Source organism: Camelina sativa, chromosome 17 (assembly GCF_000633955.1).
Source record: "Camelina sativa cultivar DH55 chromosome 17, Cs, whole genome shotgun sequence".
Lineage (NCBI taxonomy): Eukaryota > Viridiplantae > Streptophyta > Magnoliopsida > Brassicales > Brassicaceae > Camelina > Camelina sativa.
The window spans coordinates 14,450,140-14,474,268 of record NC_025701.1 but is presented as its reverse complement, the minus strand read 5'-3'; the positions used below and the strand labels follow the sequence as shown (position 1 = coordinate 14,474,268).

The window sequence follows — 24,129 nt, the reverse complement described above, 5'->3', positions numbered from 1 at the left end:
ATTACGAGACCATAATTCAGCGATGAACTGGCAACTTGATTTCATATTTTATGACTCTACTCCATACTAATTATTTTATGACATCTTTGATAACAGTTATTTATAGCTTATGTTTGCATAATGTGTGTGTATGTACGTGTGTCTAAAATCAAATATCAAACAACAATCTTCGTTCGCAAACTTTTTAATATAGTACGTAGAGAGACATGTTACTAACCATGATTTGGACCGATACAACTTTTTTCTTGTTAATGAGATGTTTTGTACCTAATGTAAGATTTGCCAAGTACTTTGCATTCTTTTTGTTTTCGAGGAAAGAAAAGAAGAAACAAAACAAAGGAATCTAGTAGGGTAAAGAATCGCATAACCAAGAATTTGGACAAGTGTCGTCGTGAATACTCATTCATAATTATCAATATCTTTTTAAGAGAAAAGAGGTGTAAAAGAAGAAGGTATATTGAGCAAATGGCAAGGAAAGAATAACAAAAGCTTTTTTCCACTATGTTGTCAATATTCCTATTTTGTGATGCTCATTAGTTTTCATCATACAATACCATACCCATCTCTACTTTTTAATTTCATCAATGGTCATATATATATATATTCATCGTGATCTCTATGTTTTGCTATTATTCTCATTTTCAAGTTTTACAATCCTTGTCTGTATGAACAAAAATTCAAATCCATCTTGTTAACTAATAATATCACCCTAATTTGATACACATTATTTACTAAATTTTAATTATATATATTTTCTGATGATCACAATTGAACCATGTGTTAGACATCCATATTTCCAACATTTTCTTTGAGTGATGTAAATAACATTGGTATGCATCATATCCCTTGGTTGGTAAAGTGGATTGGTCCACCACTTCTCTTTCAACTTTTAGATCCGGACTAAATTATTGACAGTGTGCAAAATTATTTTTATAGTTGGGTTGATTTGCCTATCTAAATTTACTGTTCTTTTTTTTTAATTTTATTAGTAACGTTTCCAGCTGAACCAGCCTTTGATGGAATACATTTCTTATACTGTATATTGACTATAATAGATTTATATGGTATGTGTGAAACGTCCACCTCAAATACAAAAGAAGGACGAGGGCGGTTCCACTAGATGATGCTTAATTAAACGTCGAACCCATATTTCTAAGAAAGCATGTGCCCCGTTCGAAAAAAAAAAGTAGGGGTTTCAAAGAACAAATGATGTTCATCAATATGTCACAATCTCCCGGATAAATTATCCATGAAATAGTAGCTTCAACATCAACATTTTCATATAGATATCACTAGAACAATCAAACCAATTTGACAAATCCAAGTTTTCGTTGTGGATATATACTATACAATTTTCAAAGAACGTGGATGATATGTCTATTAGATCATTACAAGTCGCATGCGTTTCTTAAAAAAATGATGTCTTGTTTTGTTTTTCTTTTCTTCTTTTTGATCGTTGTCATAAGAACAAAATTGAGATGCTTTTAAGGAATTCTATGCATTTGTCCAAATGATTTTTTCCACCAATTATTCCCTTTCTCTACCACCAAAAGAGATTCTCACTTTATATTTTATTAGTAGTAAGTTATATATTAAATTTATACGAAACTTTATGTGGAATAAACATAACAACATATCTATAGCTAGGTTCTTTTCGTTTTCTTTCTCATTTAAAATGAAATCGTTTAGGAACAAATACATTACTCTTTTAGTAAAGAAAATTTTGATCACCTTTTACCATGAAACCCAAATTTGTTGTCGCTGTAGTTTTGACCTTATTATATATACTAGTATAATAAACGATTATATGATGTAGGTAGAAGGAGAAAAAACTCATTTTGCATCTGTCAAGGACTCAAGGTCGCTTTCATTATGAATTCGTCATTATCCAACATTGCCTAAAATGTAGCAATTGGTCTTAGAAGACAAAAACGTGCACCAAACCCTCAACATCAAAACTTTTTTTTATTTGTCACCCTAATTTGATTGTTAGAGAAAGCAGATTGTTCTTGATGATGATGACGATACATGTATATGTATCTATAATGGTCGATCTATAAGAATGTGGAGAAAAGAGAATCATAAACTCCCCCATCTCTTGTGAAAAGAATCATTGCCGTATTGTTGCTTTGGTTTCAGTCTCGGAGATCAATCAATACGATGATGATATCAACTGGATTTTGCTGCCGCCCCGCTACTTGTAGTACTGGGCTGTGGTTTTAACTGGATAGTACCGCTCAGTCCGCGTGCTTTAGCAAGTTGTTCAAGCTCCTCTAGCTTGATCTTGAGATCTGCGACTTGCTTTTCCAGTGCTTCATCTTTCAATCTTAACTCCTGCAAAACCACGAGATTCAAAACATCTTAACCTAATCAATAATCAAACCTCAACATTATTATTTCCTCGAACAAACATACAAGTTAGCTCGGTCTCTTAACTAGTGAAATCCTATTTTGCTTAGCTGTTACCGGCTTTAACGCAGATTTCAAGTCACTGGGAACAACATTGAGCACGACTATTGATAATTGTTTTCATCTATGGTACACAACATCTAGACATGTTTATAAAGCTTCTTTATTTAAGACAGAATTCGTAAAAGCTTCAAGGAATAAGAATTAATTCTACAGGCTGCAACTCTGAAGTCTAAAGTTAGGCATCTGAAAACACTACGACCAATTCCTTAAATCGTTTATCTACGCGAGTTGTATATTGAAAGTTCTTCCTGAGCTTGTCGATGTATGCTAATTTGATCCATGTATATATGCAACCCACTCTCATTTGAAGTACTAACTAACAGCATGTACCAACTATTAATCCTGAACAGCAAATGGAAAATTGAGGCAAAAATTATCCTCCAAAAAAATGTTCCTGTGTACCTCTAGTTCTTGCTTACGTGCTTCCTCTTTTCTTGCTTCTGACCGAGAACCTCTCTGCACCTCAAAAACAACGACGGCTCCACCTACCTGCTCATACAATGTATTAGTTCTACAGAACAATTGAGAATTGCATAAACGAATGACCCTCAAGAAATAACTGACGTGGACACCATCTCCCACTTACACCAAACCCCACCAACAATATAGAAGAAACTAAGAAACACTTACTTAACTTATACGCATACGTTTGTAGTATCAGATTAACAAGAGTAAGATACTGTAGATCTGATGGTACATTTCCCTTAAAATCTTAGTACCTTGATAGAAAATACAAAAGTTTTTATCCCGGAAGCCAAGTTGGATACTAACTAATGCACATACACCTACAGATAGCTGAAACAACATCACTGTCTGACTGTATGGTATCAACAAAAAACTGATAGAGTAAAGCCACAAATCATTTCTCAGCCATTCCATAAAAAGAGTTCTATCAAAACATAAGCTGTTTAGTTTTTTTTCCTCAAAATTTTGCTTCCCTAAACATCTTGACCAGATAAAGATCCAATTTCTCAAGGCCACAATAATCCTTTTCGCATAAACCATTACCAATTAATGAAAATGCAACTAACCATTGATGAGCTAGAGCGAGTTAAAGGTAATTTACAAATTCAAATGACCATCTACAAGTCACCGCATAAAGAATGGTGAGTAAAAAAAAATAGATAGTGTTACCCCAAAGAGGAAGAGCTCTCCAATGAGGTCAACAGCAGCTTGAACAGCCTTTTCCTCATCCAAGGGACGAATCTCTACATCAGTGGCATGACCATATATCCTTCTTTGCATTTGCGTCGTGATTCTATGATTCCTCTGTTCACATATTTTCCAGCAACACATCAAATTTCCAAATTCGCAAAACTTCTTCAAACGAATGTTTCAACAACTATTAACCTAACCACGCCTTTTTCTACTACAAATCCTATATTCCTAAAACCCATGAGACATCATCGGAATCGAAACGGAAGAAGAAGCAACGAAACGATTCTAGAATCAGAAGCGAGTTAGAATCAGAGGGATTCTAAGAAAATCACCTGGGCGAAGTTGATGATAGATTGACGAAACTTGGGATGAACCTTAGCTTGATGCTTGAGCTGACTAGCCAAGGGTTTACTTACGGTTTTAACCAAGAGTGTGCCCAGTTTCATCAACGGCAACACCATTTTTTATTTTATTTTTCCGAAAAAACCTCGAGAAAAGCTTAGGAGAAGCTCAGTTGACTCGAACAGAGGGGATGCAAAGGGATCTAGAAGTAAGCTGGGGTGAGCGAGCATAGACGAATCATAAGAGCATAGAAGTTGCCATTGGGATCAATCAGAGATTTTTTCGAATTTTGTTTGGATCCGATTGAATTGAAGATGAAGAAGAAGAAGAAAGATGTAACTGGAAGGAAGGAAGGAAGAAGCTGAGTCGTTTTGTTTTTACAACTTTAATTAATTTGTGAAATGGACCCCTCTCTTTCGTTTTTCTTCTTTCGCATGTTCTATTTGTTGAATTAACTAGTAAGACCCAATTTTGACGGAAACAAAAACGTGATCCGTATGTGATAACAAATGTTTATTTCTTTTGTTTGTGCAAACAACAAATGTTTGTTTATTTTAGCTCATCTTTTATAATTTAGAAAATTTGCTGAGTTGTGTAGTATTTTATTTAACTCATAGAATCCAATAGCCTTTGTGTTGTATTGTTATATGTAAAGAGACACTATTAATAAAGTTTGGAAGCAACCAAACCAAAACACTCTCGTAAGTGATCATCTAGGGGTGTAAACTTGTGCTTGACCATACGAGTATGAATCCATATCACAGAAATATTCAGAGATTGGGAACTTGTAGTCCCTTTGATGTCCTCAGAACAAGTTAGAACTGAATCAAAGGGTTCCTCCTTTCAACGGCAGGTCTAGTGTCCAGATCTAGGGACCAAAATGGGAAACGCAAAGGAGAACTACTGTATCATCCCCACGATTAATAACTTAACCCTTCCCTGTATTCAAAAACACACACGACACCATAACAAATTCACCTAAAACAGTTCCAACGCACAACATATATGTATATATTTTCTGATCAACATCTGGACCTCGAGTCCGGAGTCTTTTAGAACGATGCTCGGCATCTTTATCACTCCAAAAAGAACCCTTGAGAGTCAAGCATCCCAAATGCGCATCGATGACTCTTCTAATGATAGCTTTGCGTTCAACATGGTCACCAATCTCATGATCATCAAGCAGTGGGGACTTGGCCAAGCCCTTAAAAGTAATGTAGACATAAGACATGTGCCCTTCTGGCATTGAGTCTCTCATCCGGGGGATTCTGATCTTCTTCCTCAGTTTCTATTTCAGAATCTGAAGCTTGGGCAGACCACTCTGCAATATCTGCAAGCAACATCAACAGTTTTGGTGATCGTTAATAATTTATTTACAACAGTCATATATATGGTATGTCATTGATATGCAAAGAGAAAATTACTTACACCAAACATCCCTCTATCAGTTGCACAAATCAAAAGTTCCAAATAGAGAGAAATCCAATAAGTGGTTTGCCACTCTGATTCCTTGAGCTGCAAAATTAAAGCACGAAAGACAAATATGTGATCAGCACTACTGCTTAAAATGATCGATCATGAGCAAAAAAAAAATGGTCATGCTGTGTGTCTTCTTAGTAATAAAAAAACAATCTTACGTACCACATAAAACCGGTTTCTATCATCATTTAAAGCATCATCTGACGGCCAATCAGGCAATCTACCTTGGAAGACGACGACACCATCTGACACTGACACTGCGCTAGCGCTACGATGAAAGTGAGGTATAAAGGGCTCCTTGGGGGGTCACTGGCACTGCGCTACGATGAAAGTGAGGTATGAAGTGGATATTGAGGTATGTACTTATTTGAACTTCGATTTGTTTGCAAGGCTAGCTCAGGTTTTTGTACTTAGACCAAGTTTATCGGTAGTCTCTAAGTAGGGGTTGTTAAATTTTATATGAATTAATTGTGTGTTTTTTTAAATATAAAAACCTATGATCTCTTAAATAAATTTTTCTCCTTTATTGGTAGTTTCTTATATTGGGTCTCTTATTTTTAAAAATATTGTTTTTAAAAATTTTAAAATTTTAATTAGAATAGAAGTGGTATAAATGTGTAAACATTTAAGATTTTATAAAATTAGAAAATAATGCATTTTAATTAATTTTCAAACATACAAAACATAATAAAAACATTAAAACATATTATAATAGAAGTGCAATTCTTAAATGGAGAAAATGATTAATTTTAATACTGGATCAATCAAAGTATATACTCTATCTATATATAAGAGTGTGAAATGAAAAAAAAAAATTATCACCATTTATATGTTTGAATTGATTGTTTATGCCATCAATTATTTCAAAGAGCTTAATCATCCAAGTATATAGGTAGTACAAAATCATGAAACTGTTGAAAAGAGAGAAAAAAAAATGGGAGTCTCTTTCAAAATGATGCAGCCTCACGTAAACGTCTTCAAACTTCCCAGCACGATCGGTGGTAGTCACAGCTGATGCATCTTGACCAACCCCAAGCATAACCTAAGAGAGAGCAGAAACATTCACAAAGATAAAATCAAGAATTGTTGGTTTTGGAAACCGGATTTGAATTTCAAGAAGTTCATACATGGTTGAGAAGTGGAGACATGGCAATAGCATTTACAGGAACCACTGTGGTACAAGTCTTGATAAGAGTCAGGGTTCTCATGTCCCAAAGCTGAAAGAATCAACAAAAAGAACACTCTCTTAGAGAAACGCATGTTTAAGCGGCAGGTACATCTCAGGAAGTTCATCATTGTTCTCATTTGGGTTTAGAGAAAGAAACAATCTTTAACTCCAGCTACAAACCGGATCTATGAGCACAATAAGTAACAACAGAGTTGAAAGGTATCAAATTTAGCATTCCATTTTCATAAAGGAACAATAACAATAAGAGTTAATTAAAATTTAGGCATCAAAACCCCGTTGCCCTTCTGAATTAGGCATTATCGAAATGGTGTTCGGTTTTAGGCACTCAAACGTTGCAGAATGACTCTTCTACCCTTCTCTTGCTGATGTCATTGTCGATCTCTCTGCTTCCATGGGCAGATTGCAGATTTAAAATTGGGGAAAAGGTCTTACTGTTCGCTCTCTAGGGAACTCAATTCATTCGGTTTCATTGAGTATTCCCCAGGTTTGTGTTCCTACTACCATGGTAAAAACTAGGAACATATGTGGATCTAGTGCGGATGTGCGTAAAATGGCAGTGGCGATAGAGAAATCAATGAAACTAATGCCGCCCAGTTTGGGACTTCAGTTGGCGCTGTCTTTACGCCCACAGTCGTCTATGCCCAAAAACTATGCTCTCTAATTATCTGTTTGTCGTAGTACTCGTGCTCGGCGGTGTTCCTCCCAACATCAATAACCGATGGGTCACAATTCAAAAGATTCGATTTCAGGTGGAGCGTCCCTGGGGGATGAAGATTTCAAGCTCATGAAACAGCTTGGAGAAGGTGAAATTGGTAATGTCTACTTAATGGGCTGATAATATTTGGAGCGAGATTTGTTCTGAAATTAGTGGATAAAGCAACGATTGCAGCGAATGAATTATACGAAAAGAGGTACTTACATTACGTTTGTCTTCAATTTAAAAATTTGTTTCTTGTGTTTTTTTTCAATGTCCTATGACTTCTGAAGGATAATATTCAGCTTAATCACAATCGTCGTAGTTAGTGTACGTGATCTTGTTTTTTGGTATTGTTGAAGGGATAAAGATTAAATCAATTATCGTCTATCAAGTGTTTTCTGTGAATGATTTACTGTATAGTAATCGGTTTGGGTTCACTAATTCTTAACTAGGGTTTAGCCTTTTCTCATTTATACTCTCGTTCAGTAGTTAAAACATCATGTTTGGGTTCTCTATTTACGATCTAGTAGGGTTTAGCAATTTTTCGATTAGACTATTGGCATATCGTCAAGTAGTTAAACCTTGTAGTGTTTCATATGAACCAAAAGTAATATTGCGACCCTCTATTGTCAGAAAAAGTAGATTTGATGCTAAAAAAGACAGATACATGTGTAAACAATGAACAATCTTGTTTCTCTTATGATTCGTTGATTCCAATCAGCCTATCGCCGTAACCCAACTTCAATCACCGGTGGTGTTTTTCTCCGTGACGGTTAGATTAGATGCATCCCTAGTTCCCTACCAACAACCCCTTCTTCGCCTGAAACCACCACCGTCCTCACCAGCAACCTCTTCTTCACGTGAAACCACCTCCGATCTTGTTCTGAAAGAATCTTTTGTATTGTAGATTTTGAAACAAAGCAAAGTTGATGACTGATATTTTCAGTTTAGAAAGAACTCTCTTTCTCCCCTCTGACGTCATGACAATTACGCTCAAAAAAACATAAGGGCAAAAATGTCAGTCACAGTAATGTTCGTGTGTAATATAATGCCTTTCACTGTTGTAATGCCTATAATCGAATCTCTCTCTAAAAAAATGCCTATTTTTATAAATTTCCCTAACAATAACAAGAACCAACACTATAACTAGTAACAAGAAGAAGACAAACTCGTCATATCCAAAAGTCAACTCAATATCACTAAACAAAAAAGAAACGCACAAGGAAGTGGAAACAAGATTGAGAAAGTGGGTTTCGTAAAAATCAAACCTTTGAAGATTTAGAGCTGTTTCTGGACAATTTAAGACCATGAGAGGAAGGTGTTGGAGTCATGGGCCAGTTAAGAGGAGAGAGCAGAGCAACATCAGATAATCTCTCTACAAAGTTTATAGCAGCAGGAAAAGGTGGAAGTGAGCAGCAAACACATATTGGACCGAAGGAGAAACGTTGATTGATCCTATAAAGAATTCATGGACCTTCAAACGGAGTTAAAACTGTTAACACTTTATACCTAGTATTTATCCATATGAGTATGTCTCTAAGGGTAGCTCTTCACTTATAGAACTGGAACCAATTGGCTAAATTTCGAACCTTTGAAAAATCCAACAAGTATCCACCTATTTTATAAACAAACTAAACCTGGCTATGAGATGAATCAAAGCTAAGCTAAGAAGAGATGAAGAAAACAGAAACCTGGACTTTTGGAGACTCTTCCGGAGCTCTGAGACCGACTCAATCAGAAACTGGGCGGAAAGGCCCCGTCTTGTTGAATCTTTCCCGTAATCTCTAGGGTCGAAGCATTAAACGGGCAAAACGGAGACGCACTCGTCATTAGCGGAGCTGAGAGCCTCGTTGTCGTGGACGCGGAGGTCGTTGCGGAACCAGACGAGAGAAGAACGGCAGAGAGCGGCAGCGGAGGAAGGATCGACGGGACGACGAGGGACGATGGAGGGAGGGGAGTGGAGAGGGTTAGCGGAGATTGATCCAATCTCTTCCGATTGAATCACCTACTCCTTCAAATCGCCACCGCTACAATCTCCACGACGATTCAAATCGCCACCGCTACAGTGGCCTCCGATAAGATCTCTGCCGATTCTAATCGACTCCAACCATGGACTTCACTGATTCTATAACCTCCGATTAAAGCAGATTTTCCTTTCTCGGATCGAGACTTTGATCGGGAGAGAAAGAGAGAAATTGATCGGGAGAGAAAGAGAGAAATTTTTTTATTCCCTTTTGTATTATTCTCTTGGCCAACAACAAATGGACACGTAGCATCTCTTATGATAGATTTCAGTCTGTTATATAAGAGAGCCTCTTCCATATTTTCTTTTCTTTTGATTTGATTTTAATCTACCAAAAATCTTAAAACTCCCCTTACAACCCCCGATAATCATGCCCTTAGTGTGTGTTATTGTTTGGTTGGTATAGTGCCTAACAGCTTATGCAGCTGGAGAAGAATTCCAAATTTTCATGGATTTCTGGAAAATTCTGGGTGGAAAAAAAGATCATCAGGATGCAATGCACAAACTTTCAAAAGTTTTTCAAGGAGTGGCAGATTCATACTCACCACTAAGCAATGTGAGTTTCTTGTGTCACATGCATGCAGATGAACATAATTTTTTTTTTTTTTTTTGTAAACTTTGAGTAAGTAATTTGTTACCATAAATATACAATTAATTACCTAGTTATAAGATTTTGCATTAGTAAGTATGTTAACCCCTTGATATATAGTAATATAAACTTTTTGAAGGTTTCATTTAAAAGATGATTTCATTGTTGTGCCACTCAACTCTTTCTCATGTATTTTGCCAGTTTTCAGATACAAATGCTATTGACAGCTTTATATCATGCATGTCAACGGCTATTCCATTCTTTGTGGTAAGGATTGCTACATCTATATATAGTTAAGATGCTTAAATATTGAAATAATTGTCCCTCTTATGAACTGCAGAGAGATGTTCTAGGTGGACCTTGCGATTTTGCTTACTACTTGAACAACAATGTGTTGCCTGTTCTTGACAAGGTACATTGTAATTATCTTACCCTTTTCGTTTTAAGTCTTTGTTGAACATTGTTTTTTTCTGTGCATGATCTCTTTAATTGGTATTGTAATAATAATATAATACACTTAAAAGTTAGCTAATGGCGCTAAGGGCATTAAAAAATCGAATCTAAATTACTCTCTCAACTTGCATGCACAACTCTTTTTGTTATTAAACATAATATTGCGACACTTGTCGGTCTTGTTTCCTTCATTATTATAACATCTGCAAACCAAATTGAAGATTTGGGGAGTGGGTGTCGATCGACACTAAGAGGAGTGTCGATCGACACCAATGAATCTGGTTCGACCAGATTGTTTTAATTGTCGATTCTGGTTGGATTTGATTAATTGGCTTGTCTAAACCATGTATATAAGCGGAGGAGCGACCTAGGTCGAGAGTTTTGAGTGTTCTATCGCCGTTTGAGTGAGGAAAAGAGAGAAAAGAGAAGGTTTGAGATTTCGGCGAGTTTTGGGGAGATTCTTGGCATGTTTGGGATATCTGTTCTTGTGGAGGAGAAATATTGTGCTAGAGAAGAAGGAGAAGCTTCCTAGGGTGTTGGATTCGTCGTGGTTGGGTCAGAACTTTTTGCAAAAGAGGTGAGTGCATGACCATGGATTATCTAAGTCTGAGAATCCTTTGTTTGCTTGATTTGTTGTGTTTTGTGGTGTTGTTCTTGCTTGTGGTGGTTGTGTTATGGTTCTTATAGGTTCCTGAAGCTTTTGGGTGAGTTTGGAACGGATTGGAGATGATTGGAAATAGAGATTTGATGATTTGCTTCGAGCAGAACGTGACTGCGGGGTCGGTGTCGATCGACGCAAAGTGGGTGTCGGTCAACACCATTCTGGGCCTAGTGTCGATCGACACCAACTTGTGTATTGCGTGGTTTCCTCGTTTGTTGTGTTTATTTGTCGTTTGTTAAACACTGGAATCTCCTATGCTTGTGTGTATAAGCCAGTAGATGGGAGGATTGCCTCACTAAGTATTTATGATAATACTTACGCATCTGAGTTGTTGTTTGTGGTGTGCAGGTATGTGACGTGGAATCATGGTGATGAGGAGGAGGATGATCTAGAGCCTCATTTGTGTGTGTTGTTGGATATAATGTTTATGTTGGAACCTTGGTTAGAGTTATGTTAGGTGTTGGATAGAATGGTTAGGAATGTTATTGTATTGATGATGTATTGGTTTTGTATTATTGATATGTATCCGCTGTGTATATTGGTTATTGCTGGTTTAATGATGACTTCTGGTTTAGGTTGGTTTAATTAAATAGTATGAGATGCTTAATTATATATTGTATTTATTATTATTAAACAAAAAAAACGGATCGGGTTGTTTCAATTATATATATATGATTAGAGTCTAACCATATTTATAATAATGGTTGTGACCAAATCCTTTTGCTACTCTCTGCCAGAGGCATCGGTGAGGAAGCTTAATCTGCTCAGAGCTGCTGCTAAGAGGTCGTTATACCCAATGGATACAAAATCAGGTGAGATGCTTGGTCAAAGAAAGTCTATGACATGCCTGCTGATTCGTTTCGTCGCATTCCAAAACATTGTAAGGACGCTCTAGAAGAGAGGGAGTGTGCCAGCTCGAGGAGAGATATGCAAATTTGTTTGTGGATTTAGCGAAACTTAGAGTTGCACAACCTGATACTCTAGATGGTCCGTTCTTGCTAAATGATGATGGCGGCCATGTCACTCAGCTCTGTTGCCGGATAAAAAATTGGTAAACCCCATTAACTTTTTTTAATATAGCTACCTTTCATTATACATAATTACTAGATTAGGAGCCGTGCTAGAGCATGGTTGAAATTTTTTTTATTTATATTATAATTTTAGAATAAAATAGAATTTATATGATTGTTTTTAAAAGTTTTTTGGATAAATTATGCAATAAAATCATATGCTAAATATGATGGCTTGAAAAATACACATATTTTGTAAGTTTTATATTGTTAATTTTGTAATTATATGTATGAGAAATGGTTATGTTTGTTGTTTGTTTTTATTTTAATTTTTGAACATGTTTGGTGAAAGTGTTTTAATATGACCCGTGCTTAGGTAAGATTTTATTTTTAACTGCACAATTAGATATAGGAAATCACGATTAAGTGTGATAAATTGCCAAGATTTTATTCTTTTTTATATCTAACAGTATATATTTTGTAACAATACATGGAATACTAAATATTTTATTTTGGAAATTGTATAAATCATTGTAATATTCTCTTTAAGAGGATTCTTTGGGATATTCTTAAGTGTATTCATATAATACACAGATTGACCAATTAATCTATAACTTTTTTGTAACTAACCTATATTTAATCTATAAACTATTTTGTAACCAACTTATAAAAATTATATAATCTACAAAAAAGGTTGTGTACTTCCGTTTTATTATATAGGGGATAATCTCACTATACCTAAATTTTTCTTTTTCTTTTTGCAATAGAAATTATTACCATACATGTGGCTAGTTGGTGTTCCATGGAATCCCATATTGGGTGAAATTCGAAATCAGAGATTCCACCTTCTTTGTTGGGTGTATGCGGGCTCGGACCAATTCCGTGGATTTAGAAAACTTCATAATTGGGAAAAGAATAATTCTCGGCCGTTATGCGCTTGGTATCTGTGTTCGTATTGCAATCCTGGAGAGAAAGATGTGTTTTTTGATCGGGTTAACAACCCGCATCATTGTTATGGATATACTGTAGAGAGAGTTTTATTCCATATTCAAAGACATGGAGTTCCCAAAGAATTGCACAAGGAGTTTGACTGCACCAACCACAAGCCTTCGAGTGCTAATGAGGATCCTTCCATCATGCGCAAGAGAACTTTAAAAAATGCTCGAAGACTCAACACACTAGAAGAAGCTTTGCATGAGCTCCAATGGCAACCGATATCAGCGGACTTAATTCTTTACTCAAGAATGGGTGAAGGAGGAAAGTTTGCTTATCATGGTCCTGCTGAAATACGATGTCGTAAACCTATCTTCCTCGGTATATCATTTAGTGGTATGTCATTGATATCCAATGAGAAAATTACTTACACCAAAAATGAATGGTATCATTTGTTCGGTAATAATGAAATGAAATAGGTAAAATCTCTTTTGGATTCGTAATGAATTATCAAAAATGAATTAGTTTCAAAGTCTTCTCCAAAATGTCAAACATTCTCATTGATTTTAATATGTCAACATTATCGCCTGACCGTGTTGAGAATTGAGATGGTAATACAAACGAGTCAATGTGCACTTGAACCATTAAAACATGCACATCAATTATATAAAAAACAAAAAAAACAAAAACTATAATAAGTAAGACAAAGAAATCACGTTAAAGTTTAAAGTTGGGAATCAATTATATATATAACATTTGAAGAAATTTGTATCAACATTCAAGAAATACAAACAAAAGTTGTACAAAAAAAACTCATAAAAGAGATAAATATGCGAATATGCGGTGACACACATTGACGATAAGAGACTTAATAAGAAATTAGGACACCAAACTAGAGAATGTCATTTTTGATGTCAATATTTTTTATAAATACAATATTAACTATTAAGATTTGTTATGCTATGTAATTTGGGATCATAATAGATTATTTTTCATGATGTAGTCATTCCTAAATAATATGAAGTACGCGGTCACATGAACTTTTCTTTCTTTTCAGTTATAGTATGGTTTTCTTTTGTCACATAGATTTTTTCGTTTCTTATAGTATATTATTCTTTGAATATGTCCAGTATCTAACAAGTACCTAACAGCTTATGCAGCTGAAAAAGAATTCGGAATGTTCATGGAATTCTGGAAAATTCTGAGTACATTGGAAGAGGAAGCTCATCAAGATGGAATTCAAAAACTTGCAGAAATTCTACAAGGAGTAGCAGATTCATATTCACCACTAAGGTAGTCATCGCAATTTTGCTTACCACTTGAATAACAGTGTCATGTCTGTTCTTGATAAGGTACATTGTAATTTTCTTACCTTTTGTAGTCTTGTTTAACATTGTTTTTGTTTGTGCATGATCTCTTTGTTTCTCTTGGGTATTGTAATAATAGTACACTAGGTAATGGCGTTAATGGCATAAAAATCTAATATGAATTACTCTCAACTTGCATGCAACTCTTTTTTTTTCAAACATAATATTGCCACACTTGTATATCTTCTTCCTTCATTTGGTCAAACTTATATATTATTAGTCTAGCCATGAGACTAGTAATAAGTTGGACTATCTTGGAGCAACCAAACCAAACATAACACATGCTTGTGTTTGTCGTATATGATCATATAGGGGTAACCAATTCCTTTTTCATCATCAACTTGTGCTTAAAAGGGATGGACCATACGAGCATGTATCACATAAAAATTTAGGTACAAAAACATATTCAGATTCAGAATTTGTAGGCCCTTTGATGTCTAGGTAGTGTTAAGATGTAGAGACCAATAAGGCGGTTTAGGTTTATAAATGAGGATTAGAGTTTATAATTAAACTAGAATATGTGTCGGTTTGGGTTTATAAAAAGGATTAGAGTTTATATTTTACAATTAAACAAGATTATATGTCGTTTTGAGTTTATAAATGAGAATTAAGGTTTTGATTTAATAAATGAAGATTAGGTTTTACAACTAAAGTTGATTATTTGTCGGTTTGGTTCCACTAAATTAATATTATTGATAATTTTCATTTTAATATGTTCTATTTATTTTATTTTAAATTTTATTTAAATATAATATGACATCGAGCATTTTCATTGGTTAAAAACAAAAGTGATGAACCCCAAGTATTGCTCATAAAATTAACTTAATTTGAAGAGTTTTATGTGTGAGTTTATCCTGTTTTGTGAGACATATCAAACAAATTATTTTAACCGGCAAAATCGAGATGCTCTTGTTATGTATTGAGGTTCATCTTTTAGGATACTTATTCTGAATTGCGGAAGAAATGAATTTGTATTTTATATGCCAAACGAGAAAACTTGGAATTGGTTACTCACTTACTCTTATTACTACTCTACAAGGCATAAACATTTGTTTCAAGTTACTGGTTATCAGATAAGAGGTTTATTTATCAGGACTTGGAAGTTGGAACTATACGTGATTTATTGCGATCCCACAGCTAAAGAATTAGAATTTCAATCTCAAAAGCCACAGTTCCAAGTATGATTGGTGATCGGACAAGAGAAGAAAAACCAGAGAACTTTATGTAAATATGTTCCTATTTGTTTCACCACACACATAACAATGTCAACATCAAAATACCATCTCTAAAATTCTGTGGTAGCACGGTATTAGGTCAAGAAGACGAGAACAAAAAGGATGATGAACAAGACAAGCAAGAAACATATCATCATCATCTGCCCTTTCGCTCCAGCTTTCTTCATTACCATTCCCACTTTTTTCTGTCACAAAAACATTTTCATTCATTCACATTTTTATCAACAACAACAAAAAAAAACCATTTTCATTGTTTCACTTTCCACTTTCTTAAGGCTTACTTCACAATCAATACAGCCATAAAACCTTGAGGGGTTACCTGAACAAACTCAAGCCGGTTCTTTGTACTGTCCATCTCCGTATCCAATTCATCTATTATTCTCTCCTGGAACACCCAATAACAAAACCCTTGATGGTCCTGATCTCTACTGATATTACTATTGTTAAATCCATTTCCATATTTACTAACCTGTGCTACAAGTTCATCGTGTATAGTGAGCCCCACTCCTCCAATTCTCTGTACACTTTTACTGAGCTCATCCAATTCTTCATCTTGTTGCCTGAAGTGACAAAAATGATGTCAGGTTATAAAACTACTCTGTCTGAACAAACCTATGCTACAAACTAGTCTTCAATCGCTGTAATTTCATAAGCAAAGAAAAGACTGCAAAAATATGTAGAAAAACTGATAAGAGCTATACTTGATCAACAACATCTGCCTATCTGATTCTGACTGTACAAAACCGTCATCATCTCTCCCTCCATAGTGATCGTATCTATTGGCTTCATTCGCGTTTGGCAATCTCATCAGTTCTCTGCGCACTTCACTTGCATGACCAGCTCCAGAACTAACCTTTCCAGCTGAAACACCAGACTTCACATTCCGCACCTATAAAGCGTATCGTAATTTCTTGCACAAGTCAACAAACAACAAATTTATCCTACTCTCTATAAAGCAGTATTCATTACAAACGTAGAGACATACCTGTGTCCTAGCATTACTAGTCCATCTCCTCCGTTTTTCAAGCTCAGCTTCATCAATGCCATACCACGAAGGATCTTTTGCTGCAACTGTAATCGCTTTTTCCAGCTCATCTACCTTCCTATCAGTAAAGACAGCTTCAATATCCATGGAAGGACTCTAATTTTGACTAGCACACCTACTTATTCCATTCTAACAGATCAGCTAGTGTTCAGCATCCATCATCCCATTAACACAAAATAACAGAATCCATAGACACACACACACACAAAAACTGGGATTAATAGGATGGTGATTAGATACGAGTACCTGCCACTCAATGCTTACACAAGTAGCAACAAGCTCCTTCGCCACATGCGCTTGGTCACCCATGTCGGGTGAGATACGCTCCCATTTGTGGAATGTAGATTGCAACTTATCAATCTAACAAAGCATCCATCACCAAAACCAAACACATCAATCACTGTCCTTAAAAATCTAACAAAAAACATCTCTGGCTATGCCAAACAACTTACGGAATCCTGAATCTCTTCTTTAACAATGTAGAACGGATCTTGCGCTGAAGACATCCTGACACAACTGTGCTACCCTATATACCAAAATAACACAGCTGATGATTACGCTATACAATCAAGTTCATATTCTCAACAATGAATAACACAAACATTAACATAGACAGTTCCGGAGATTACGCAAAATTCTAAGATTGCTCAATTAGGATTCCTAAATCACAATGATCATCAACTCGGTGAAACTATTAGATCCCGACAATTCCGATTAAATCCTGACTAATCTAGATTAAAACTTCCTATATACAGGTTACAGCATTATCAATCTCTATACAAACCTTAGAAAAAAAACTGCAGAAAAATTATTGCGTTTAGAAACGATAAAGATAAGAGGATCAAAGCGAAAGCAAAAATTGATGTAAGAGGAAACTTGAAGAAGCTTATTAACCTAGGAAGGATTTATCGAAACGCGACGGAGATCGAGGAAGAAGAAGAAGAAGAAACGACGGTGAAGCAAAAAAAAAAAAAAAAAAAAAAAAAANCCGGCGTGAGACTCTTACGTAGCAAAACGCATCACCTGCGGTTAGCTTTGAGATTCACTGAGGAGGAGGATCGCTGAAAGACTTCGCTTTGGGCTTATTGGTGTAGCTTATAAAGCCCAATAAGAGCCCTTTTATTTTTCTCTGCTCAAGAAAACGGTCTAGGCGCCATCTAGACGCTAGGCTCAGCAGACGCCTAGACAACCGCTTAGACCGTATAAAAAGTACCTAACAATATATTTTTATTTTTAACTAAATATATTTAAAATTGTAAATTTTATATTCATATACATATTTATAAATGTTCATATATTATTAATTTAAATTAAATAAATGTATTTTTAACTAATTTTGGTTTATGATTTATTACTATTTATTTATTCTAACATATGTTTTACATAATTTTGTATATAATATCATATATATAATCATTTTTAATGTAAACACATAAACCGCCTAAAAACGTTTAAACTCTGACTAATCGTTCTAGGCGCTAGGCGCTGGGTCACCGCCCACATACCGCCTAGCGCTTTCTTGAACACTGATTTTTATAGAAACTGATTCGTTTTTGAAGATTACGATAAAATCCGTTATTATTTTAATTGACGAATAAGATTAAAAAAAATGTTAGAAAAATGACCATATGCATTGAGAGATGCAAAATTTACATGTAAAAATTTGATTATGTTAATTATAATTTTGTAATACTGTATTAATTTTTTGTGGGTGAAAAAATGATACACCGAGGACACGCATGATGCATGTACGCACTAAACGCGCACACACTATTTTTTAACGTTTTAGGACGATGATTGATTGATGAATATGTTAAACTTCCATTTCAGGATTTGGTCGAAGGATGCAAATTAGAAAAGGCTATTGAAAAGGTTAGTTGAAAGGGTGACGAGACTTTAAGTCTTTAATAAAGAGACACGAGACAAATAAAAGTATAAAATATACTAGTCTATACTAGTATTTTTACAGCAGTTTTTGCTCAAAAATGTTTATGGAAACATTTATCATTAAATGTCATTTAATGTTTATATTCATACCAAACAAGTTTAGTTAATATAACCAAAAAAAACTAAAATATTTTAAATATCGATATATATAATATTCTATAATTAATATAGATATTTAGAAGATTTATTCCATATTAAAAAAAAAATTCTTCTATCACCTTTTTTAATTTTAAAATGTAAATGTTGTGAATCATCATATCTTATTATATAAAGTTAATAAAAATCTGTATTTTTTTCCTGCATATATTGTGATTTAAACTTTTTAAAACAAACATATATTACTCAATTAATACAAAAGTGTGTGTTCAACATACATTTATAGTAAATTTACTGTATATAGTAAATTATAGAATTTTAAGAAGTTTATAACTGATAAATCTAAACTTAATAAAAAGTTTAAGATTATGATTATTGAAAAATATTAAATTTTCAAAATAACAGGAACGAGTTATATTACATGACGGTTATATAATATTATATGATTGAATTGATAATCTAAAAAATAAAATATCATTAATATGATACTTCGATACAGGTTAAATTTTTATTTTATTATTTTAACAACACCAATATAAAATATGTCGAATCAAACTAATTTAATTAAGTTTGTATTAAACAAAAATTATTGTGCAGTATACCATAAAATTATATAGTAAATCACTAAAATTAACAAAATTTTACATTAGCAAAATTAGTATTAAAATAGTACATTTACAAAAAAAAATTTAAAAACTTGCCCGGCAGTGTACTGTGAGTCATAATCTAGTAATTAAACTCTTAATGAAGGAAGAAAAGAGTGCATGAAGTTGAAGAAAAAAATGACGTCAGTATTCCATTTAAAACAACCAATAATGTTAAGTTGGTGCTGACGTTTTTATTTATATACCGACTTTTTCCACCGTCCATCGTACGATCGTCGATGATTCTTTGTTGGGTTCTTCTCATTTTTAAGGCTCCACTACGCCGAAACTACCGACTGAACATTTATTAGTTTGACAGTAACTATTAATGCCAAACTTTTTTTTTATAAGTCATTTAAAATGGTTTTAAAAGATTATTGTATCAACACGATCACTTCCCCATAAAATATAGTATTGCTCATCATAATCTACTTTCATCCAAACACGGTCGGCCAATGCAATTTTTGAGATTCGGTGCACTATTATGACATGATTCAATTACATTAGTTTTGAAATATAACATATGTACTTTTCGTATAAATTAGAATTTTGTTTGGAGTTTTGACCACTCAAAATGTTTTCGTCTTAGAGTAACATGTATTTTCTCACCTTTTCATCTAGATGTTATTTTAAACTTGAATGGTTAAATCGTCTGAAACTATCGAAATTAAGATTTTGTTTCCTCTAGCATACAAAATTGTGTTTAAACAAATTTAGTATCGTCAGATTACCAAAATTGTTATACGTATATATATAATCGTCAGATTACCAAAATTGTTATACGTATATTTATGTATATATATACATATATAGTCCCCGTTGATTCAAAGAAGCATCCACTGACCACTATGTTTAGTTGATGGTCGATATCCAAAGAAGCATCCACTATCTTCACATGCGAATATTTGTAAGTATTAAAGACAAGATTTATTTTTTATTGATATAAAACTAGTAAACTATTATGAAACACACAACACGTAGAAGAGGAAACAAAATAAAAAACGTGCTGATTTCTATAAGAAGAATTAAAGTGGGATATATCCAAAAAGTCAGCGTGAATCATGTGCTATGGAATACGATAAAAACAGCACACGGTCCTATGACCAAGTCCACTCTCATCCGGTGACGTCAAAACAGCATAACATATAGCTTTCTATGACGCACATCCTTACGTAACCATCGTTGACGCTCGACTTTGTGTCTCTGGTTCTCTCTTACTTCGTGTACTTTATATATTTATACCAAAACCTTCCCTTTCTTAATTGGTATATATCTATTAATCTATCTTTTAAAGAGACACTTGAAAAAAATGCAAGGAACAATTTCTTGTATGAGAAATTATAACATGAACACGGTCGGGGAATCTCTGCGGCCGCTAACGCTTAAAACGCAAGAAAACGGTGAGAGCGTTCGGACGTTGGTGGAGGAGAACGCGGTGATCGTGATTGGACGGAGAGGATGCTGCATGTGCCTCGTGGTGAAGAGGCTGCTTCTTGGACTTGGAGTGAATCCGGCGGTTCTTGAGATCGATGAGGAAAGGGAAGAGGAAGTGTTGAGTGAGCTAGAGAAGATTGGAGTCCATGGCGGCGGAGACACGGTGAAGTTACCGGCGGTTTATGTAGGAGGTAGGTTGTTTGGAGGGCTAGATAGGGTTATGGCCACTCTTATTTCTGGTGAGTTAGTTCCAATTCTTAAAGAGGTTGGGGCTCTGTGGTTGTAATTGTAATTAAAGAATCTGGTTGTTAATATTTCGGCTTTATAATTGGATTGTTTATATATTTTTTTTTTATATGTGTACAAATAAATAAACTAAAAATTAAAATCTTAAGTTGAATTTACCTATAGATTGTATAAAATGGTATTCACTAATTAGTCTAATTTGTATTGTTCATTGGCTCATTGTATTCTCTGCTTCTACTCTAAATGGATTTGTTTTATATAAAAGATTCTTTAAACAAACGTGAGATGTGTCAAAAACCATATTTTTGGTGTATTAATAGTTAGATGATACTGATTTAAAATGTGGATAAATTAAAGAGTCGAAGGAAAAAAAAAACTCTGTTCTTGTTGTTCGCAAAGAACATTTAGCACTAGAGTCTAGAGATTGACATTAGCCTATCCTTTTTTGTGTCTCCATTCATTCTTTCATTCAATCAATTTGATGACATACTCTAAAGATAACCAAATCGAATGAACAATGTGCTTGGATTATCAGTTGGGAGGCCAAACTATTCTTCAAAGGTGTTCAAGAAAACAGAGCTGCATAGGTAACTAACTTAGCGGTCACCACGGCTATACAATATTATTATTAATAGTCAGCAAGGACTGGTATATTAAAAAAAAAAATAGAGAACAATGTATAATGAATCGCACTAGTCACCGTCATTTTGATCTCTTTTTCGTCTAGCAATATAGACTATCAAATCCAAACAGCCAAATTTGTGTTCATCAACTCGAACTTGAAAGGTCTTCTGCGAAGGGGTAGCTGCCGGATCGTTTGCGAGCAAAATAATGTAGTAAGAGGACGTTAAGTTCATTGACTTGTTGAATTTCAATAGGGCATCGAGCCCGATGCTTGTCCCCTGACAGATGAAGAAGATGAAATTAAAAGAGTTATTACGTCGGATTTGGCCACTATACGCCAGTATTCCCTCTCATGACGGGATACTCCTCCGACGAATTACGCTCCTCCGTCAACATATTTTCCTCCTTCTCCTCGCATTGCGTTGCAATATATATGATGTTAGGTTTTGCCGGCAAAAGAACTAAGAAATTATTATTTTTGTTTAAAAAAATAAAAATTAAAATAATGATAAATATTATTATTATTATTATTATTATTATTATTATTATTATTATTATTATTATTATTATTATTATTATTATTATTATTATTATTATTATTATTATTATTATTATTATTATTATTATTATTATTATTATTATTATTATTATTATTATTATTATTATTATTATTATTATTATTATTATTATTATTATTATTATTATTATTATTATTATTATTATTATTATTATTATTATTATTATTATTATTATTATTATTATTATTATTATTATTATTATTATTATTATTATTATTATTATTATTATTATTATTATTATTATTATTATTATTATTATTATTATTATTATTATTATTATTATTATTATTATTATTATTATTATTATTATTATTATTATTATCTGATTGGAATTATTCAATCAATAACATAATAAATTGTAAAACACAAATGATCGAAACAAATAAAATAAAAATAAATTAATTTTGTATTCAAATCTGAAAATGTCAAAAAAGAAAGCAAATTAATTTTCTAGAAACATCAATTATTATGTGAGTATATTCAACAATGTGTGATATATTGCGTGAATGGAGAGAAAATATGACCATGGTTGGGGAGGTCAAGTACTAGAAATTGATGATTGTAAAACTATGAAGGTAAGACAATTAGATTTTAATTCGTGTAATCTACATTTGAAAGTTGAAATCATCTTGTTTACTATTACGATATCTTTTATCTCTGAGCACGTCTTGATTGTTTCCCTCTCTCTTTTTTTCTAGCTATCATTGCATTTAGACCTCTCTTATCAAATTAAAAGCTTACATATCTTCTTTTTTTTTTAATCAACAAAATGGTTCACTTACAAAGGATGAATGAGAAGAAATGAATAGGCAAATGAAAACGGGGAAATTTTGGAATAATAGAAAAATAGAGCTCGTGATGAAAAAAAATGTGCAACTAAGGAGTAAGGACGATGGTTGTTACAGCCTTACAGGTAGGAAGCTATATCGACGAAGTAGTACTGCCAAGCTCCAGCTTGTGTGTACCATTATCCAACGTTGATGATGTCGTCTCGTGTTGCTATTCCTGTTTAGTCGCATATATTTTTACCTGATTCATAAAATTTTTGGCTCATTTTATAGTGTTTGGGAAGGCTTAGCGCACATCACCAAGCTTTTTACTTTGGATTTATATGTATTCTATTTTCTCTTTGTAAAACTTAAGCTTGTTGGTTGATAATTGAGTTTGGTCAACAGTTACAATTTTTCGATCTAAACGTTGCAGTTTATGATGTTTCATTAGAGAGTCATCAAGTATGAAGAGACACAAGTCATTGTGTTATCGTGTCTATTTGTTAACTATATAAACACATTTTGTCTTGATTGTAAACAACAAGTTTCATGTAAATAAAAATAAATATTTCAGTTTTCGTTCTTGTCTTCTCTAAAGAGAAGAGACAAAGTCTCTTGCTCTGTTTCTTTTCTACTTCCTCTCAATATTCTAACATGGTATCAGAGCTTATGTTGGTTTTCAAGCCTGTCCAAGCAAAACAAAAATAAGAAAAATTCCGCTGCAAGAAGATCAGAAAGATGGACACAACAAATCAAGGGTGAGAAGAAGAAGACGTGAAAGAGTTCACACCCAGATTTGGTGATCAAGAGGACACCAAAAGGAAAAATCAGAATGTTCACTTAGAAGAAACTGAGTGGAAGGAGGTTGGCAGAATAACCGGAAGAAGACGTGACAGAAGATCCCAAGGCGATGTGAAGAGGCCCACGTGGAGAAAATTTGAAGGTGACAAAGGAGAAGTGTTGAGGGAAAGAGTGATCTCAAGATTTATATGTCAAAAGAAAAAGACAAAAAAAAAAAACAATTGACAAGTGAGTGTCAAATTGAGTAAAGAGAAAGATAAGTTGCAACACGGGCATCAGGCTCAGTGTCGATCGACACCAACAAGGAGGCATCGATCGACACCCCTCCACATCCGA

At 34.0% G+C, this 24,129-nt stretch overlaps 3 protein-coding genes, 1 long non-coding RNA gene and 1 pseudogene across 8 annotated transcripts; 1 reads left to right on the top strand and 4 right to left on the bottom strand.

Annotated features, from left to right (window-relative positions):
* On the bottom strand, positions 1,844 to 4,332 carry LOC104757198 (OPA3-like protein). The gene is made up of 4 exons (XM_010479924.2): positions 3,963 to 4,332; positions 3,607 to 3,741; positions 2,875 to 2,961; positions 1,844 to 2,334 (listed from the first exon to the last, which is right to left on the bottom strand). Exons 1-4 carry the CDS (start codon positions 4,089 to 4,091, stop codon positions 2,170 to 2,172), a joined length of 516 nt encoding a protein of 171 aa, XP_010478226.1. The 5' UTR covers positions 4,092 to 4,332; the 3' UTR covers positions 1,844 to 2,169.
* Positions 4,901 to 21,988, bottom strand: LOC104759478 (annotated as a pseudogene).
* On the bottom strand, positions 7,934 to 9,608 carry LOC104757195. 3 transcript variants are annotated; one of them, XR_762381.1, is made up of 2 exons: positions 9,029 to 9,608; positions 7,934 to 8,926 (listed from the first exon to the last, which is right to left on the bottom strand). It is a non-coding gene; the product is annotated as an uncharacterized LOC104757195 (long non-coding RNA). The 3 variants fall into 3 exon arrangements; XR_762382.2 differs by having other exon boundaries at positions 7,934 to 8,811; positions 9,029 to 9,606; XR_762383.1 differs by having other exon boundaries at positions 7,934 to 8,792; positions 9,029 to 9,606.
* On the bottom strand, positions 15,571 to 17,734 carry LOC104757196 (syntaxin-61-like). 3 transcript variants are annotated; one of them, XM_010479920.2, is made up of 8 exons: positions 17,660 to 17,734; positions 17,106 to 17,179; positions 16,900 to 17,013; positions 16,594 to 16,707; positions 16,310 to 16,497; positions 16,078 to 16,168; positions 15,928 to 15,993; positions 15,571 to 15,793 (listed from the first exon to the last, which is right to left on the bottom strand). In XM_010479920.2, exons 2-8 carry the CDS (start codon positions 17,157 to 17,159, stop codon positions 15,683 to 15,685), a joined length of 738 nt encoding a protein of 245 aa, XP_010478222.1. In that variant the 5' UTR covers positions 17,160 to 17,179; positions 17,660 to 17,734; the 3' UTR covers positions 15,571 to 15,682. The 3 variants fall into 3 exon arrangements, with proteins under 3 accessions (XP_010478222.1, XP_010478224.1, XP_010478223.1); XM_010479922.2 differs by having other exon boundaries at positions 17,677 to 17,695; XM_010479921.2 differs by lacking the exon at positions 17,660 to 17,734 and adding an exon at positions 17,548 to 17,653.
* LOC104757197 (glutaredoxin-C9) lies at positions 20,523 to 21,174 on the top strand. The gene has a single exon (XM_010479923.2). The coding sequence runs from the start codon at positions 20,650 to 20,652 to the stop codon at positions 21,058 to 21,060; it is 411 nt and encodes a 136-aa protein (XP_010478225.1). The 5' UTR covers positions 20,523 to 20,649; the 3' UTR covers positions 21,061 to 21,174.